Source organism: Aulonocara sp. 'chitande type north' Nkhata Bay, linkage group LG12 (genome assembly GCF_057382095.1).
Source record: "Aulonocara sp. 'chitande type north' Nkhata Bay isolate Kocher_YH1m ecotype deep benthic linkage group LG12, A_spYH_male_GT1.1, whole genome shotgun sequence".
Lineage (NCBI taxonomy): Eukaryota > Metazoa > Chordata > Actinopteri > Cichliformes > Cichlidae > Aulonocara > Aulonocara sp. 'chitande type north' Nkhata Bay.
The window spans coordinates 39,533,056-39,552,335 of NC_141355.1; the positions used below are offsets into that span (position 1 = coordinate 39,533,056).

Genomic DNA, 19,280 nt, shown 5'->3' on the forward strand with positions numbered 1-19,280 from the left:
TTCGCTATCATCAATCTTTATATTACAAAAAAGGGCCATAAGGATAATCCATAAAACTGGTTACAGAGATCATACAAATCCACTATTCTTAAAATCAAAAATTCTAAAATTCACAGATCTGGTTCATTTTCTCACTGCACAAATTATATATAAAGCAATAAATAACCTGCTTCCTGACAATATTCTAAAAATGTTTTCTAAAAGGGAACGGGGATACAATTTGAGGGGGGAATTAAATTTAAAACATCCTCGTATCCGTACAACATTAAAAAGTTTTTGCATCTCTGTGTGTGGAGTGAAGCTGTGGAACAGACTAAGTAAAGATATGAAGCAAAGTCCAATTTAAGGATATGGTTTTTACAGGGTACAGGGAAAAGGTAGAGATCTGATAGGGTGTTCTTGTCTAATATATATATATATATTTGTAGGTTGTGTATCCTTGAGGTGTTAATGGGGTTATTGAAAATGTGTATATGTGCGTATATGTGTATATACGTATGTACGGATAGATAGAAACATATATGTGTATATATTTTTAAAAAAAAATACACATGACATAATGTAATTGCAAGGAGGTATTTCTGTAGTCTATTGCTACTAGATAGTGGAAAAGGGGTGGGATTAAATAAGCTTATGCTTCTTCCTGCTCCTTTTTGAACATGGACGTTATTTGGAGTTGTGGTTGCTCGTTTTCCTTTTGTTTGCTTTGTTCATTTGTCTCTTTTAATTATATTTTTTTTATACTTTTTCAACATGTTCAAAATAAAGATTCAATCAATCAATAAGCACTTTTAAAAACAACACAGGTTGACCAAAGTGCTGTACATAGTAAAAAAGTAAAAAGTAGATAAAAAGGTTATGGCCTTTAGGAAGAAACTGCTCTTGAGTTTGTGGGTCTTTGTGCTGATGCACCTGTTTATTTAATCTTATATTTGTGTACTTTATTGTTATTGAATAAAACTTAGACACTGATAAACACAGATGACTGAAAGAAATATTTGATGGAAAAAGGAAACACAGTGTTGTGCTGCTAAACTTTGAGATTCCAACATTTAAATAAGAAAATGCCAAGAGGAGACTTGGAGCCCCGAGTCTGTATGTAAAACATGAAAAGGCTACAGCAATGATACTTGTTCTTACATAGGTGCACTTACTCTTCATTATGGTACTTCACAGTTCCAGTGAAACAAGATGATCAAATTTTAAAGTACATTTTTTGCCATCCTGTGATCTCATTTGCCAAATTCTCTTAATATCGTAGAGCGATTTTCATGGGCATGAATGTTGATGTTAGATTCAGTTTTAAATCAGGCTGTGATCTTAAACTCTCACAGCACTGATTTTAGAGTAATGTGCAACAACTGTAATGTCATTTATATTTGCAACCTGCTTTTTCTCCAGTCAGGGTTGTGGTTAAATTTAAGTTGTTCTTTTGTGTGATTGCACACTGCGCATCGCAGGACCCCTGAGCACGCTGTACAGCAGACGTTTCAGATCAGTTTTATCTACAAATCACCAAATTACAACAACAGTCACCTGGTAGTGAGACTGTTAGAAACACAAATGGTGGAAAAAGTAATTTTCAAATTTAGGAAACATTAAATGATTCGATTAACATTTATGGTTTTATTTATTATTACACCCTTTTCCAGTCCTTTTATATCTATGACAAAATGTGTACAGACTTTACGGAGGGCCGTACTTTAAATTTTTAACCTTTACTTTTTAAACACATGATGTCTGTGAATTACTTGCATAATATCAACATATCAAGGAGTCTGTTTTTCTTTACTCAAAGAAAAGACTCAAGAGTCAAAAAACTTCACAATATGTCAAATTAAAGCACAATTTCTCCAAATGTGCACTTCTTTTTCAGTCAGGGTGGATTTAAAGCATCCACATCAGCTCAGGTAATAAAAATACAATCGTGAGAAGAAGTGAACTTTAACATTGGAGCTTCCGTTCAAGTCTTGCTTAGATGATGTGAAGCATCTCATGGATCTTCTTTCTTGTTTTATGCATCAGCCTTGTGTACTTTATTTGAACAAATGTAGGGAGAAGCAGCTCCTTTTTAGCTTCTGTGATGCATTTACTTCTCACACCCTAAACTAGATGTGATTTTCCAAATGTGTGTGGAGCAAAATGACTTTTCACTGATGATGTAAATGTCCTGACCAAGAATCATTCAGGATTAACAACACAAACTGTTCTGATAGCAGAAACACTGTCTGTCTGTCTTATACTTCTCAGAGGTTACTGTTAGTTTTACAAACACATTTTTTTCATGTCTGTTTATGTGGTTTTCATGGGTAAAGTGATTATCTAACTTTTCTTTGCTCTCCAGTATATATGGGGAAACTTGCAGGCTTTATTAAAACTGTCACAACATATTATCTGATGCCGCCTCAGGGCTTATACTATATCCAGATGCCACTCTATACGACACAAATGTCTAAATGATTTCCATTTCTGTACCTTATGACAGCTGAACCAACCATAGACAAACAGGTCTGACAGCTTGCGCTATAAAGAAATAAATGCACGTAACACACACTGCACAAGTTTTCGTTGTGGACATTTCTGGCATCAAACAAAATGTATTTGTTGAAACTCTTCCCCAAACAGTGCTGGAATTTTTGCAGTAACAGCTGGATAACTGAAATTCCAGAGAAGGTTTTATTGTTGATTTATACGTTTACAGCACTTCAGGAAAGCAGTAGTCATAGTAACACATCTGTCATTGTTCTCTGTGCAAGTTCATCTGTTTTAATTGGACATTGTTTCTAAATGCTGTCTTCATTTTAATACACTTTGATCTTTGACTCCAAAATACAAAGTCCTACAGCTGAACTGACGGGACTGAAGAATGACGTAAATGGAAGAAACCACAATGTTGGAATTATTTTTGTTTGTAACTCAGTTATGCAGAAAAATATGTGGACACCACCTTTGAATGCTAGTTAGAAGTTGGTTACAGAGTTATTTAAGATATGAGGAACAGCAGGTGAGTGGTGCTTTCTTTATCAAACGGCACCAAGAGCAGAAATTTCACAGACAACATGATGAGAGTTCAACTATATTTAAAAGAATATATTTAGGTCTCTATATCTAGATATCTTTATACACACACATATTAAAAAAATAAATAAATAAAAAGAATTCCCTTCTCATCCCTGCAGTGGGTCTTGTCTACTCCCCACTGCTGTGTAATCAATTATTGTAAATGTAAATGTTATCAGGAAATGATCAGACAGGAGAGAGTTTTCAGGAAACACTGTTAAATGTGTAGTTTCTATGCCATATGTTAAAACAAGATCTAGAGTGTTAAGGTTCAATGCAGGGGATTCAAACGCAGGACTCCTGAATCAGCTGAAAATGGTCTGTATTTGTATGGCGCTTTACTTGATCCTAAGGACCCCAAAGCTCTTTACACTATACACAATCATCCACCCATTTACACACACATTCACACACTGGTGATGGCAAGCTACAGTGTAGCCACAGCCGCCCTGGGGCGCACTGACAGAGGTGAACACAAGGATTTATTTACAGAGTTCACCAAAGTGTATATACAGAGAGTGCGGGGTAGTGCTACATGTGAGGGACGGGCTCCAGGGAAATCCAAGGTGGGAATAACTCGCTCTCCAACTCACGACAGCAGTCCTCTTCTTTCACACTTGACACACAGATTCACACGCGAAGGGTAATCCAGGGGTCTGTAGATAAGGAGAGAGGAATGAGAACGATATTCACAGAAAGCACTTGACTTTCACTAACGTGTGGCAGACAACAATCCAGCGAAGACCAGCAGTCACCTCCTGGCTTAAATGCCGTTCACCTTGATGGGCATCAGATGTGTTCTTTTCCGTGGGCGTGGGCAGAGGGCGTGAACCCACAGTGACTTCCACCCCGGCGACAGAGAGGAGGAGAGAGAGAGAGCACGAGAGAGAAAAAAAGACAGAAACGGCCGATCAGCGTGACATAGAGTGTGATTAAAGTGGTGGGTGGGTTCTTTTACATTTTGAGAGAAGCCAATTGAGTCTAATAACAGATTAAATGCCATGTTGAGGCTGTCATTTTTAGCATCTACATGGATGTTAAAATCACCCACAATAATTCTTTTATCTGAGCTCAGAACTAAATTAGATATAAAGTCTGAGAAATCAGACAGAAACTCTGTGTAAGGCCCAGGTGGACGATAGATGATAACAAGTAAGACTGGTTTCTGAGTTTCACAGCTGGGGTGGACGAGGCTAAGCATCAGGCTTTCAAATGAATTAAAAGTCTGTCTTGGTCTTTCATTAATTAATAGGCTGGTGTGAAAAATTGCTGCCACACCTCCCCCTCGGCCTGTGCTTCGAGGTTTCTGGTAGTTAGAATGACTTGGGGGTGTTGATTCATTTAAACTAACATAATCATCCTGCTGCAACCAGGTTTCTGTAAGGCAGAGTAAATCGATTTGTTGATCAATTATTAAGTCATGTACTAACAGAGACTTGGAGGAGAGAGACCTAATATTTAATAATCCACATTTCACTGTTTTACTCTTTGGTTCAGATGTGGATACTGTATTGTTCTTTCTTTGTGATTGTTTATGTTTAAGTTGTTTGTTGCTGGTTTTTAGTTTGTTTTTTGTCTTTTTGGAAGCTGACACAGTCTCTATGGAGATGGGTTTTTGGGGGGGTAGCAGGAGGAGAGAAGCTGCAGAGAGGCGTGTAAGACTGCAACTCTGCTTCCTGGTCCCAACTCTGGATAGTCATATTTTGGGGGGTTTAATAAATTTGTCCATATTTCTAGAAATGAGAGCTGCTCCATCCAAAGTGGGATGGATGCCGTCTCTCCTAACAAGAAGCAAGGCAAGTTTATTTATATAGCACAATTCAACAACAAGGTGGTTCAAAGTGCTTTACAGAGACATTAAAAACAAAAACAAATAGAAAGCATGATTTAAAATTTATTTTAAAAAACAGTAGATAAAATCAGAACAATAGATAAAATCAGTAATTAAAATGTAAGTTTTAAAATTTAAGCTTAAAAGTGTGGATTTCGTGTTTTCCTCGAAAGCAGCTGAGAACAGGTGAGTCTTCAAAACGGACTTAAATAAACTGAGTGTTTCAGCTGATCCGAGGTTTTCTGGGACTTTGTTCCACATATAAGGAGCATAAAAGCTGAATGCAGCTTCTCCGTGTCTGGTTCTGACTCTGGGAAGTGATAAAAAAAAAAACCGGATCCAGATGACCTGAGGGATCTGGAAGGTTCATACTGGGTCAGGAGGTCACTGATGTATTTTGGTCCTAAACCATTCAGAGCTTTATAAACCAGCATCAGAACGTTAGAGTCCATCCTCTGATGGACAGGCAGCCAGTGTAAAGACCTCAGAGCTGGACTGATGTGGTCCACTTTTTTGGTCTTAGTGAGGACTCGAGCAGCAGAGTTCTGAATGAGCTGTAGTTGTCTGACTGATTTTTTGGGTAGACCTGTAAAGATGCTGTTACAGTAATCAGTTTTTCTTTGGCACCAAAGACTATTACTTCAGTTTTGTTTTTGTTTAGCTGGAGAAAATTGTGGCACAACCAGTCATTAATTTCCTCAATGCATTTACCAAGAGCCTGTACAGGGCCTCGGTCTCCTGGTGACATTGTGATATATATTTGTGTGTCATCTGCATAGCTGTGATCGTTTATTTTGTTGTTCTTTATAGTCTGTGCCAGTGGGAGCATGTAAATGTTAAACAGAAGAGGTACCAAGATAGAACCTTGGGGAACTCCACATGTAATACTCTTCTGCTCAGATGTGAAGTTACCTATTGCTAAAAAGTATTTCCTGTTTTCTAAGTATGTTTCCTCCAGAAGGTTTGCCAATTATCTATGAAGCCCACATCATTTCTGGGACACCACTCAGACAGCCAGCAATTTAAGGAGAATATGCGGCTAAACATGTCACTCTGATTGGGGAGGGGACCAGAGAAAACTACAGAGTCCCACATTGTTTTGGCAAAGTTACACAACAATTCAATATTGATTTTAGTGACCTCCGATTGGCGTAACCGGGTGTCATTACTGCCGACGTGAATTATGATTTACTGAATTTACGTTTACCCTTAGCCAGTAGTTTTAAATTTCCCTTAATGTCGCCTGCTCTGGCCCCAGGAAGACAATTGACTATGGTTGCCGGTGTCTCTAGCTTCACATGTCTGAGAACAGAATCATCGGTTAGACACATGAACGGGTTGGTGGTGTACCTGGGGCTTCTGTTTAAGACTATGCTTCCTCCTCACCGTGACCCAGCCGCCCTCTTTCCCCAGCTGCTTGGGGTCTGCCGGGGAACAGCTAGCGGGGCCTACGCTATCTTCGGCTGCACCAGCTACAGGGGCCTGGCTAGGTACGGGTGAATGAAGGGTGCGAAGCCGAGTCTCCAATTCAGTAATCCTGGCCTCCAGAGCTGCAAATATGGTACAATTGTTACAGGTATCATTACTGCTAAAGGAGGCTGAAGAGTAACTAAACATCTGACACAATGAGCAAGAAAGTGCAGGAGGGACAGGTGAAGAGGCCATGGTGCTAACAAGTCGGCTACGAGCTAAGCTAAGCTAAGCTAGCGAAACAGTACAGAGACAGTGAGTGAATACTTTGGCTATAAGTTCGGTAGTGAGTACACAGAAAGTATGTTTTGGATGAAGCACGTGAAGATTATACTATGAAAAAAGAATGTATTTAACAGTTTTCAATTAAATTGCTAAGCAGATAAGCTACTCAGAAACACCACTTGGAACAGGAACAGGAAGTGATACTGTACCGCAGAGACAGCGAACACAAACTGACAGCGCCTCATTTTTCCAAACTCGTAATATAGGGATGTTGTCATGAGGGGCTGTGTGGCAGGCCACAAAGGTGGACCCAAGAGCAAGACTCAAAACCAGGAGGGTTAAACTTAAGGCGCAGCTTTTATTGCTGGAAAAACACTTCTCATAGATAAACTCACAAAAACAAAACTCAACACCGAACAGAGACGCTTGAAGACAGGCCCACTAGACCATGCCAAACAAACGGCACGTAGAGGACACAACACTACAAAGGCAAACACAGGGCTTAAATACACCGTTGAGTAATCACGGAATGGAAAACAGGAGGGAGACACAGCTCGGAGAAATTAGGGCTAACGAGACGGGGAAGTAAAACTGAATACACTGACATAGGACTGGAACTATCAAAATAAAACAGGAAACAATTTACAAAGACAGATTTGACAGAAAATATAACCCATAATACAAAATCAAACCAGCACAAGTCAAGAATCAGAACATAAATCATAATCTAGAAAACCACCAAAATATATGAAACAGAAACAGAAAAAAGCAGACGTGTTGGGTAACATACTGAAGATTTGTCACCTAGTATAAATTGTTACATTTTGGGAGTGAGAACGTGTTGAGTAATGACAGTAAAGTCTTTGAACCAAAACTAACAGCCCCCACTGATACACATGATACGTCATAACCCTGATTCCAAAGCAATAACCATGAAATCTGATTCTTCACCTACGCTCTAGTGTTCAGTCAGTCACCCTGCTGTTCAAAAATTATGTTCAGTATTTACAAATCACACTTGTGGTGTCTAATAGACTCCAATTTGTTCATCAAGATTGAGAGTCATCTTGAGAAAAAGTTAAGCTGAAGAGAAAAAGCAGGAGCAACTGTAACAGGCACGCACACTCACATTTTTGTTGTGACGATCTTTGTCTCACACTTTTATTTGTAACCGTCGTTCCTAACACAGCAGGCTGGAACAGGCCCTGCATTCTTTTGCTTTCTGACAGATTAGCTGTAGTCTGTGGAGTTATTAACTTTCATGCTCTCGGCTTCTCACACAACCACAATGCACGCTGCATTAAAGTGACAGAGGGCAAATGTATTCTTTTAAACTTTAAACAACGAACATCAGACCAACAACACATCAGGATGTCGTACAGAACATCGGTGCAACCAGACGACAAACATGAAGGCGCACCGATGCAGATGTTTTGTCATCTGTTCTGCATGGATCCAGCCTCTGAACGTCGACACAAATCTGTACAAATATACAAATATAAAGCATAAATTTGTGTCGAGTAGACTCACCCCACCCAAACACCAGCACACAGAGTATGGGTGGGTGGTTGTTCCCACCCAATCAAAAGTGAAGAAAAGAAGGCTCAGAGAAAACATGAGCAGTGTTTCTAACTTCTGATTGGGTGGGCAGCGTTAAGCCCGCCTTCATACCGTCGTCAGAGGTGAAACCAAACAAAGAAGCAGGCGCCATGTCTCACCTGTGAACTCAGAGGACGACAAACAGGTAAAGCACAAATTTATCTGCTGTTTTTTCTGAACAGTTAAACTCATCACTAAATGTTTTCTCATGCTTTGGATTCTCTGCAGGTCTGCTGCACCTTTGTTAGCTGTGTTTGTGCTGTGAGGTGCGTCGTGATTCTTTGTTAATGATAGTTTCACTTTGATCGTTACTGCCTTTAATATACTTTTGATTTTTCCTCATTTACATCTTTTCTTTATGGCTGCAGAGAGTGAACCTGTGTGATATGATGCAGAACTATAATTGCTAATATTTGTTTTGTGCTTTTATCAAATTACTGCACAGAATGAGCAGAAACATGAAACTTAGGTTATTTGTTATATAACCTATGATGACATCAATAATTTCCTCTGAGTAGACAGAAAGGTTGCATATAAACTGGAGGGTGAGACAGTTGAGTGAAGAGGAATATTTTAATATTTTATCTATATGAAACTTTTAATCTCTACTGAAACTGCCACAACTCCCCCCTCACACACACACACACACACACACACACACACACACACACACACACACCTTTTTTGCAGCTGCTCACCTGTACCCAGCGGGCTGGAGCAGGTCCTGGTATTCTCTTTGTTGCAGATGTACCGCCCACACTCAGATTGTGTTTCACTTACTGGAGTTTTTAGACTCTCGTGATCTCATCTAATCATCGTTCTCAGAAGCGTTTGCTAAATTAATCCTTGTAGTAAGATGTGAATGTGATTATGATCCAGGTGATGTGGTCTATAGTTGGTCGTTTCTGTCCGACTGTTTGGAATAATCTTAGTCCAATTATCCACTTGAATGCAGCACACATGAGTGGATCAAATGGATCCATCATAATATTCTTTAATTAAAACTCATTCAAGTAATATCTTCTTGTGCACAGTAGGCTTCCTGAAAGCATAAATGATCTCTGAGGTTGAGAACGTGAAATAAATCATCCATGTGTATAAAACACTTCTACATGTGTTCAGACTGAGGTCCCCTGATTCTTCAATCTGGTTGATCAGTCTATACAAAGACTTTAATTTCTTTGAAAACTGAAATTGAAAGTGAAAGATGTGAACCTTCTTTCTGCCGTTACTCATGATGTGGGCGACCGTGGCTCAAGAGTTGGCAGTTCGTCTTGTAATCGGAAGGTTGTCGGTTCAAGCCGGGGCTCGAACCGACGGTCTCGGTCGTTGTGTCCTTGGGCAAGACGCTTCACCCGTTGCCTACTGGTGGTGGTCAGAGGGCCCGGTGGCACCAGTGGCCCCAGGGCAGCTGTGGCTACAATGTAGCTGCCATCATCTGTGTGTGAATGACTGAATGTAGCAGAAAGCACTTTGGGGTCCTCAGGGACTAAGTAAAGCGCTATACAAATACTATTTACCATGGCTAAATGTAACTTGTGTTACACTCTTTTTTTCTGCCGTTCCATTCGAACCATTCATGCTTACAGCCCCTTTGTCCACCTACCATCACATGTCGTGTGATTCAAAGAACCTAAAATACTTTTTTTTCCTTCCAGTTCATCCCCAGGTCTTTTCAGAAAATCGACATCATGGCAACCAAAACAGCTGGTGAGTCCACTCACATGTTATTGATCAGCAGTGAGGATTTTGCACTCACACCGTCCACAGAGAATAGATTTAGAGAGTAACTGTAACATCTGTTCAGGTATTGGAAGTGAAAGTAAGCAACAAACAGGTGCAGCAGCAGCAGGGTGGAGCAGGATCCAACTGCCATGATCACACTGTGCTGCTGGTTTTAGGAGCAACGTTGGCTGATAAACATATCCAACATGCTCACAGTTCTGCCAACAATAACAACTTACAAGATAATCCAGTGTAACACTATCTGTACTTACCAAAGGTTTAATGCTTGGAAATCAGGATTGTTGACCTTCACTAAGCATCAGTATCAACAGTTTGACCACGATGCCTAGGCCCAAAAATCACACAGTTGGAATCAGGTTGCAAGAATTGAAATGTGTCCCAAATATCTGGATCCCATCAGAGGCTAGTTTCATAAAGGAGATTGGCAATAGAATAGAATAGAATAGAATAAAATAGAATAGAATAGAATAGAATAATCCTTTAATGGTCCCACAGGGCAGAATTTGGTTCTAACAGCAGCAAAAAAAAACCCCACACATACAAACAAAACAGGACACAGTACAGAAACACACTAACTATATTAAAAAATATATTAGCTCAGTAGGTAGAGTGGTCCATGATTCCATGATCAGAAGTTCGGGGATTCGATTCCCCTGAACAGCTACCCTGAGGTACCCCTGAGCAAGGTACAATCCCTACACACTGCTCCCCGGGCGCCCAATGGCTGCCCACTGAGTGAATGGGTTAAATGCAGAGAGGAATTTCCCCACGGGGATCAATAAAGTACTCTTTCTTTCTTTCTTAAGCAGAATCAGCAGAATCAGCATACTTTATTAATCCCTAAGGAAATTATGTGGGTTACAGTTGCTCCAGTACAGTAACAGGAACAGACTAGACTATTTAAGAATACAATATGTTAAATATTGCTGCTGTTTTAATTCCCCGCGGATGTTGGGTCAAACATCGCACTGCTGCTCAGCACTGTCGCGTGTTTAACTCCTCCACTGCTGAGCAGTTTTCAACAGTTTAGTTAAAACTAAAACTTTAAAATCCCAGAGTGTTCATGCACACAGACTGAGAACCTGAGCTCATGGTTTTATTCCACTTGTCGGACTGCTTTGGACACTGTGGCTCCATTAAAAACCAGACTGCCTAAAACTAAATCTAAGTCCTGGCTGAACAGCACAACCCGAGCTGTCAGAAAACACTTATCTGACATTATTCTGTCAAACTGTCACAACCTGCTTGTTTTATTTAAAACCATTAACTCTGTTCTTGGTGCACCACATACTGAATGTATCGAGCCCTCGTCTGCAGCCTGTGAAATTTTTTTCCCCTTTTTATTGAGGTCTCCTCCACCAGGGCTCACATGTCTCCTTGTGCTCGTGACCTCTCAGTCACTTTAAAGAAGACTGTTGGTTGTTTTAAGCCTGCAGGGCAAATGATGCTGTCCCTCCTCGACTCTTAAAAGAGATGCTACCTACAGTTGGGCCTTTGGTTCTTGAGCTGGTAAACCAGTTTGATGTCAGGTGTTGTCCCTAAAGATATTCAACATGCAGTAGTCAAACCCCTGATTAAAAACCCTGCTCTTGATCCTACAGTTCTTGTAAATTACAGGCCTATCTCCAAATTACATTTTCTTTCCAAAATTCTTGAAAAGATGGTTCACAGCCAATTAATGACCTTCCTGGAAAAGCAAAATGTTTTAGAGGTTTTCCAATCTGGTTTTAAATCCTTTCATAGCTCTGAATCAGCACTTTTAAAGGTTTTGGGTGGGCATTAGGGGCACAGCACTGGAGTGGTTCAGGTCCTACTTGGAGGGGCGAACATGTGTCGTCCTCCGCTCCTCTCTTGTGTGGTGTCCCACAGGGCTCAGTTCTAGGCCCCCTCCTCTTATCTTTATACTGCTTCCTCTTGGTACTATACTGAGAAAACATTGCATTTCAATCAATCAATCAATCAATCAATCAAGGCTTTATTCGCCACATGCAGGTTGCCCCACTATACACACACAACACAGACATTACACATAAATGTCCACAGCACAACATTATGGAGCACGTGACAAGCCGCAGGGTTGGGTAGGGGGTGAGGAGTAGTCCGAAGCAAACACAGCGGCCATCCTTTTCCCTTTTATGCTGATGACTGTCAGATCTATGTCCCTCTAAAGGAAAAAGGCACATACTCCACACAGCCATTACTTCAGTGTCTCGATGACATTAAGGCTTGGATGTCTGTTAACTTTTTAAAATTCAATGATAAAAAGACAGAGGTGATGTGTTTTGGTAGCCCCACTGAGACCCCAATGTGTATTTAGATACCTTGGCCCAATATGTTAAACGAGCTGTCACAAACCTGGGGGTGAAAGTGGACTGTGATCTGAAGCTTGACAGATAGATTAACTCAGCTAACTAAAATAAAGCCAATTCTTTCACAGCAGCACTTTGAGACAGTGATCCACGCCTTTGTTAGCGCTAAGTTGGATTACTGTAATGCACTTTATATTGGGGTCAGCGCATCATAAATTACCCATCTACAGAGGGTGCAAAATGCTGCAGCTCATCTTTTAACTGGCACTTGAACGTTTCAGCACATTTCCCCTAATTTAGCTTCACTTCACTGGCTGCCCATTCATTTTAGGATTCATTTTAAAATTATTTTATTTCCTTTTAAAGCTCTCCGTGGCCTAGCACGATCTTATCTCTCTGGGCTGCTACAGCTTTACACACCTATCCACTCTGTCAGGTCAGCTGATCAGCTGCGCCTGAATGTACCCAGGACTGGACGTAAACTTAGAGGAGATCGTGCTTTTGCTGTAGCAGCTCCAGAACTGTGGACCGATCTGGAGCAGACTCCCCATACTCCATGTTCACAAAACACATCTAGACTGGTTTTGCAAACTCCCATGCACCTTGAAGTGTCCTCTAGAGGGTAAAGAGCTGGTCCAGTGCTCATAATTTGCGTTTAAGCTGATGATTCATTAACTAAATTCCAACTTTATCCCAACTCTATACTGTCTAGTGTAAAGACAGTATAAACAGTTTAGTATCAGTGTAGAGGATGGACATCAGTCAAGAAAATCTACTGAAACTCATATTAAAGATTTTTGTGAGTTGTGATATTTTTCCCTCTTAGGGTTTCCCACCCGCCAATATAACCCTTGACTGTACTCATTTCACTGTTACCATTTACAACAGGCAACAGAAAATAGTTATTGTTTTAAAGCTATCATTCAATGCAGGTGTCCGAGATAACAGATTCAAACTGAGTACATTCATTAGAATTTAGATTTATGCACTAACATTATTTCATTGTTATATTAGTATAGCACAAGGTTCAGTTACCTTTGTATGAAAATTGTTCATAGAAATGTTCTTCAACAAGTTACTTTTTACTTTCTTACACTGAGTACATTTCAGAGCCTGTACTTTTGGACTTTTACTTAAGTAAAGAAAGTTTGCACCTTTGCCACCTCTGTCCAACAATATCAGGCCAGTGCCTTTAAAACCTGCCCAGAAGCCTATCCTCCTTAATAGAGGGCTGACATGGCTGTTCAAACTTAGCCCGGCCCGTCATCAAGAAACCATATCGGAAAGTGTAACTGCCAGCGCTATCACTAAGCAACCTGTTTTAAGACAAAGTTGTAAGTGATTATTTCTCAAGTGATATGATTAACAATTGCAAACTATGTAATGGAATGTGACGTAAATATGTGTTTCATAATTTTTGATGTAAAATAACTTTTTTCTAATTGCAGCACGTGAACTCAGGATAATGCTGTTTGGAAAAAGTAATGACAAGAAATCAGCCCTGGAAAAGCTCCTCGTTGGGAAAAAAGAGTCTAAAGGTTTTGGAGGAAAGCAATCTGGTGCTGCCTCTGGAGAGAGGAACAGGAAACCTCCCACAGTTGTAAAAACACCCAACATCTTCAGTCTGCCTGTGAATGAGCTGTTTAAAGTGATGAAGAGCTGTGTGAGTCTCTGTCCTCCTGGACCAAACGTTCTGCTGCTGTTAGTCAAACCTTCTGATTTCACTGAGGAGAACAGACAGACTCTGAATTTGGTCCTGAGCTTGTTTGGTCAAGATGCTTTTAATCACTCCATCATCATCCGAACGCATAACGAGGAAGGGAATAACTCAGTGGATAAACTCATTGAAGAATCCAAACAAAGGCAGCAGTTCATTAACTTTGACAGGAAAGACTCCTTGTCAGATTCCTCAGAGTTGATGGAAGAAATGAATGAGATAGTGAGTAAAAACTGGGGAAAATATCTAATGTTAAAAGAAGAGGCTAAACCCAATGTGAAGTCCAGTCTGAACCTGGTTCTGTTTGGGAGTGGATCATCAGGGAAGACGTCAGCAGCCAAGGCCATTTTAGGTCAGACTGAGCTTCATTCAGCCTCCAACTCATCAGAGTGTGTTAAACATCAGGGAGAGGTGTGTGGACGTTGGGTTTCCCTGGTGGAGCTGCCTGCCTTGTATGGAAAACCTCAGGAGGCAGTGATGGAGGAATCATTCAGGTGTATCTCCCTCTGTGATCCTGAGGGTGTCCATGCCTTCATCCTGGTCCTACCTGTGGCTCCCCTCACTGATGAAGACAAGAGAGAGTTAAAGATCATCCAGGATGCATTCGGCTCTCGAGTCAATGACTTCACCATGATTCTGTTCACTGTCAAGTCAGATCCGACAGATCCAACTGTTTTAAGCTTTCTAAAGGAAGACAAGGACATCCAGGAGCTCTGTGAGAGCTGTGGAGGAAGATCAGTTGTTCTCAACATCAAGAAAAAACAGCAGATCCCAGAGATGTTTGAGATTGTGGACAAAATTAGTCAGCCTACAGGACAACTGTGCTGTTATACAACTGCAACATTTTTACACGCACAAATGGAGAAAGTCTTAAAACTTGTCACTGGTAAGTAATTTAGATTTTCTATTTCCAATGACCCACTGAGTCCTGATCTAACTCTAAGTTAAATGCAACTGTTTTCATGTTTTAGGTGGTGAAGTTGGAGAACAGGACTCAGACTGTCTCAGGATTGTGCTGATTGGGAAGACCGGCTGTGGAAAGAGCTCTACAGGAAACACCATTTTAGGAAGAGATGAGTTTAAAGCTGAATCAAGTCAAATATCAGTCACCCAATGTTGTAGGAAAGTACACGGTGAGGTGGACGGTCGTCCCGTTCTTGTGGTCGACACTCCTGGTCTGTTTGACACAAGTTTGTCCAATGAGGAGGTTCTAGAAGAGCTGGTGAAATGTGTCAGTCTTTTGGCTCCAGGACCACATGTCTTCCTGTTGGTGATTCATATCGGCAGATTCACAGCAGAGGAGAAGGAGACACTGAAACTCATCAAGCAATTCTTTGGGAAGAATTCTGAAAAGTTCACCATCATTCTTTTAACCAGAGGTGATGAACTGGAGCGTAGCAGACTGTCCTCAGAGGACTACATCAAAAACAACTGTGATCCTTCCTTTAAGAAGCTGATCTCTGACTGTGGAGGAAGATACCATGTGTTCAATAACAATGACAAACAAAATAAAAAACAAGTCAGTGATCTGATAGCAAAGATTGACACCACGATGAAGAACAATGGAAGGCGCTGCTTTACCAACAAGATGCTGCAAGAGGCTGAAACTGCGATAAGGAAGGAGATGCAGAAGATTTTAAAGGAGAAGGAAGAAGAGATGCAGAAAGAAAAGGAAGAAATGGAAAGAAAATATAAAGAAGATATGGAGGCCATGGAGAAAAGAATTGATGAAGAAAGAGAAAAGGAGAGAATACAGAGAGAAAAAGAACTCGAAAAAATGAGAAATAAAATTAGAGAAGAAGAAGAGAAGAGAAAGCAGGAACAGGAAATCAGGGAAAATGAGAAAAGGGAAAAGGAAGCTGAAGAAGAAAGACGCCGACAAGAGTTTGAAACAGAACTTGAAAAGCTGGACAAACAAATTCAGTCAGAAAAAGAGGCAAAAGAAAATGTGGACAGAAAACTGGAAGAAGCCAGAGAAGAGATGAGAAGAAAACAAGAGGAGTGGGAGAAAGAACAGAAAGAATGGTGGGACAAACAACGACAAGACGAAGACAAAAGACGAGAGGAAGAGAAAGAAAAAATGGAAAAACTCCAGGAAGATTATAACGAAAAGCTGGAATGTGAAAAAATCAATAAAGAAGAGGATCAAAGAAGAAGAGAAGAGGAAATAAAAGGATTGGAGGAAATTCATAAGAAAACTCTGGATGATCTAAAGAAGAAACATGAAGAGGAAGCCAGAAAGAAAGCTGAAGAGTTCAACCAAGCCCAGAAGAAACACGTGGATGATTTAGCAAAACAGAGGGAAGAACATAAGAAGGAAATGTACGACTTAGTGAGACGTGTGACCAAAAAGACTGAAAACTTGAACAAGATCAAGAATTTAATGCAAAAACATGAAAGACAAATGAAGAATCAAACTAATGAGGAGGACATAGAAGACCTCCAGGAAAAACAAAAAGATCAACTAAATGAGTTGATGAAAAACATTTTGGGAGAAGAGCTCAGCAGCTCATCAGCCTGCAGCATTTTATGAAATGAAACGTCAGATGTTCTTCTCTTTCTGTCATTTAGATAAGAGAATCTTTAAAGTAGCACAGAAACTGATTAGTGATCATCAGTCTCAGCAGTGTCATTATTAAACTACAGGTCATTACACCAACATTAAATATGCTTCTGACTAGTAAAACTAATTCATCTCATGTATAGTAATTAGCTGTTGTTACATGTTACATGCACTTCTGTGTTCCTGAGTTCTAACATTGATTTACTTTTAACCGTCCACTCAGGCTGCTCTGTGGTTTTTAGTCGACTTGATTTGACCTCTGCTTTCGATACGGTTGATCACCACATTTTATTATCGAGGCTAGAACATGCTGTTGGTCTCAAAGGCATAGTCCTATCTTAGTTTAAATCAGATCTCTCAGAGAGGACTTTCTCCGTTGCTATGGGACAATACTTTTCCTCTTCTGCCCATATTTACTGTGGTGTGCCCCAGGGGCCTGTTCTTGGTCCTACTTTGTTCTTCCTGTATATGCTGCCTTTGGACTCTACTTTCGAAAAATATTAACATCTCTTTCCACTTCAATGAACTCACCCGAAACTCTGGCTGATTGGGACCCACACCCAGTTTCACACCTTGGCTCAGGCGATTAGAGGATCATCAGGGGTCCTTTTGTCCCTCTGTGGGGGGAAACTCCCACTAGGTTTATATCTGGGACTCTCCACCATTTGACCTTAGAACTGAAGAAGCTTCTCGGATGAGAGGTGAAACGTCTTCAAGCAACTTAAAGAAGTCCAGACGCTTTTCTTTGCAAGCTCCTTTGACTGTTCACTTTACAAACACGTCAGATCAGATACAAGGAGCTGAATTCACGACACAAAGAGAAAAAAAGTGGCTCGTTTATTTCACTGAAATGTCATGTGACCAACTCAAAACGGTTCTCTGTCGTTTGTTTGGCCCCCACGTGATGGTGTGTGTGCCCGATGACACCAGGGCCTGCTTCTAATGAGACGACCTGTGGTGTCCTCCCAGGTCTGGACAAGGCATCACTGAGTTCCTGGACAGTCTGAGGTCCAACCTGATGGTGTCAGGTGGACAGAAACATAATGAGGTGCTCTGTTGGATTTAGGTCAGGCGAGCTTTGGGGCCAGTCAGTGATATTCATTTATCCTCCAGAAGTGCCTGCAAACTCTGTCCACATGAGGCCGGGCAGCGCACCAACGTAGAGTCTGCAGTGAGTGGAGGATTTCATCTCCGCACCTAATGGCAGTCAGGGTGGTGGTATCTAGCCTGTAGAGATCTGTCTGTATTTCCCTCCATGGATTTGCCTCCCAGACCATCACTGAGCCACCAAATCACTGATACAGAATCATGTTACACAGATCGTGTATGTCGATCGCTCTCCTTCAAACATCTGCATCAGTGCAGGCTAATGTCTGATATCTGGCTGTCATCTGACTGTTGTTCCTCCTCTGCCTGTTCATTTTCTCATTAAAATAAACATTAATAATCATTCGTCCACTGTCACTTGAACGCAGCATGCATTTGTGATCTCGTGAGAAGCTGAGAGTGTGAAGACGATCTGTTTGTCCGAGGCGACCGACTCTGCACGCACAAAGATCGCAGGGCCTGTTCTGGCCTGCTGCTGTTTGCAGCTGCAGTAGCACCAACGCAGGAAGAGTCTGACGATCAGAAACATTCATCAGGACAACAGTCAGATTAAAACAGCTGAACCAGTTTCATCAGGTGAACGATCTACGTGGAAGTTTTTTGGGTTATTATCCATCTGCACTGTAACACTGGCTCCACCATGTTGGTCACATGACGTGGTTTCCTTCAGATCATTGGCTGTTTCTCTCCTCCCGTCAGTCCGGTACTATCGAACCTTGGCTTCGTGTGTTTGTCACACCTTTGGTCTGTTGTCTGAGTGTATCTGCTTCTGTTGTCATAAACATGACTAAACTGCCAGTCAGTCAACTGTCCAATTACTTTTGACACTCTGAAAATGCTCGGCTTTGTTTTTTTAAACATGAATAAAAACTTTGGTTTAAGATCCTCTGCAGTGACGAGCAGTCATCAACACAGTGTCGTTATTCAGATACTAACAAACTTATCTGTGTCTCTGTAAACACCTGAGATATCACAGAATGAAGCTTTGAGTCGTAGCAGCACTCGGACCTGTGGAGCAGATGGCTGAGCTGATGTGCTCGAACACGTCTGAACACTACGTGTAGATAACGTGCAGGGACTTGAAGCAGGGCAGACATTTAGAAGGTGAAAGTACAAACATGTGGCCGCGCTGTGTGTAAATATGTCAATAAAAACGGAGCTCAATTTTCTCATAAATAAATATTTTGTTCATTTATTCTCTAAACTGTTTAAACTGGAAAATGCACCATCGTAAGAAATATATGAGCGCAAACCTTGACACGCCTGGACCGTCTACTCGTGTCGTTTCTCCATCACCCTGGTGGTGGCCTCTGACGTAAAGAGACAAAAACGACAGCTTGTAAAATAATAAACGCCAGCGTGCGTCTAGGAGCTCAGGGATAACGTAGACACTCGGCAGATATGTGCGGAAAAGCTTTTTCATTGACAGCCTCTATTTTCAGCAGGACGATGTTAAACCACACGCAGCAGGACTGCGTAGCAGACGAGTCCAGGTGCCAGCTGCAGCCTCCAGCTGCTGTCTGAAACTGAGAAACTCGACATTTCAAAATTGAGCCGGCTTCACCTCATCAACAACCTTTTCTGCCTCCTGCGTTCGTTGGCTCGTTGTGCTTAAAAAACATCATCTTCTGAGAAGATGAAGTTTTGTGGAGC

General features: G+C 41.0%; 1 protein-coding gene across 2 annotated transcripts; it reads left to right on the forward strand.

Moving 5' to 3' along the window:
* Positions 1-7,759: 7,759 nt before the first annotated feature.
* Positions 7,760-18,506, forward strand: LOC147318112 (GTPase IMAP family member 8-like). 2 transcript variants are annotated; one of them, XM_086257769.1, is made up of 5 exons: positions 7,760-8,330; positions 8,414-8,451; positions 9,844-9,895; positions 13,689-14,843; positions 14,929-18,506. In XM_086257769.1, exons 3-5 carry the CDS (start codon positions 9,877-9,879, stop codon positions 16,488-16,490), a joined length of 2,736 nt encoding a protein of 911 aa, XP_086113895.1. In that variant the 5' UTR covers positions 7,760-8,330; positions 8,414-8,451; positions 9,844-9,876; the 3' UTR covers positions 16,491-18,506. The 2 variants fall into 2 exon arrangements, with proteins under 2 accessions (XP_086113895.1, XP_086113894.1); XM_086257768.1 differs by lacking the exon at positions 8,414-8,451.
* Positions 18,507-19,280: the final 774 nt, after the last annotated feature.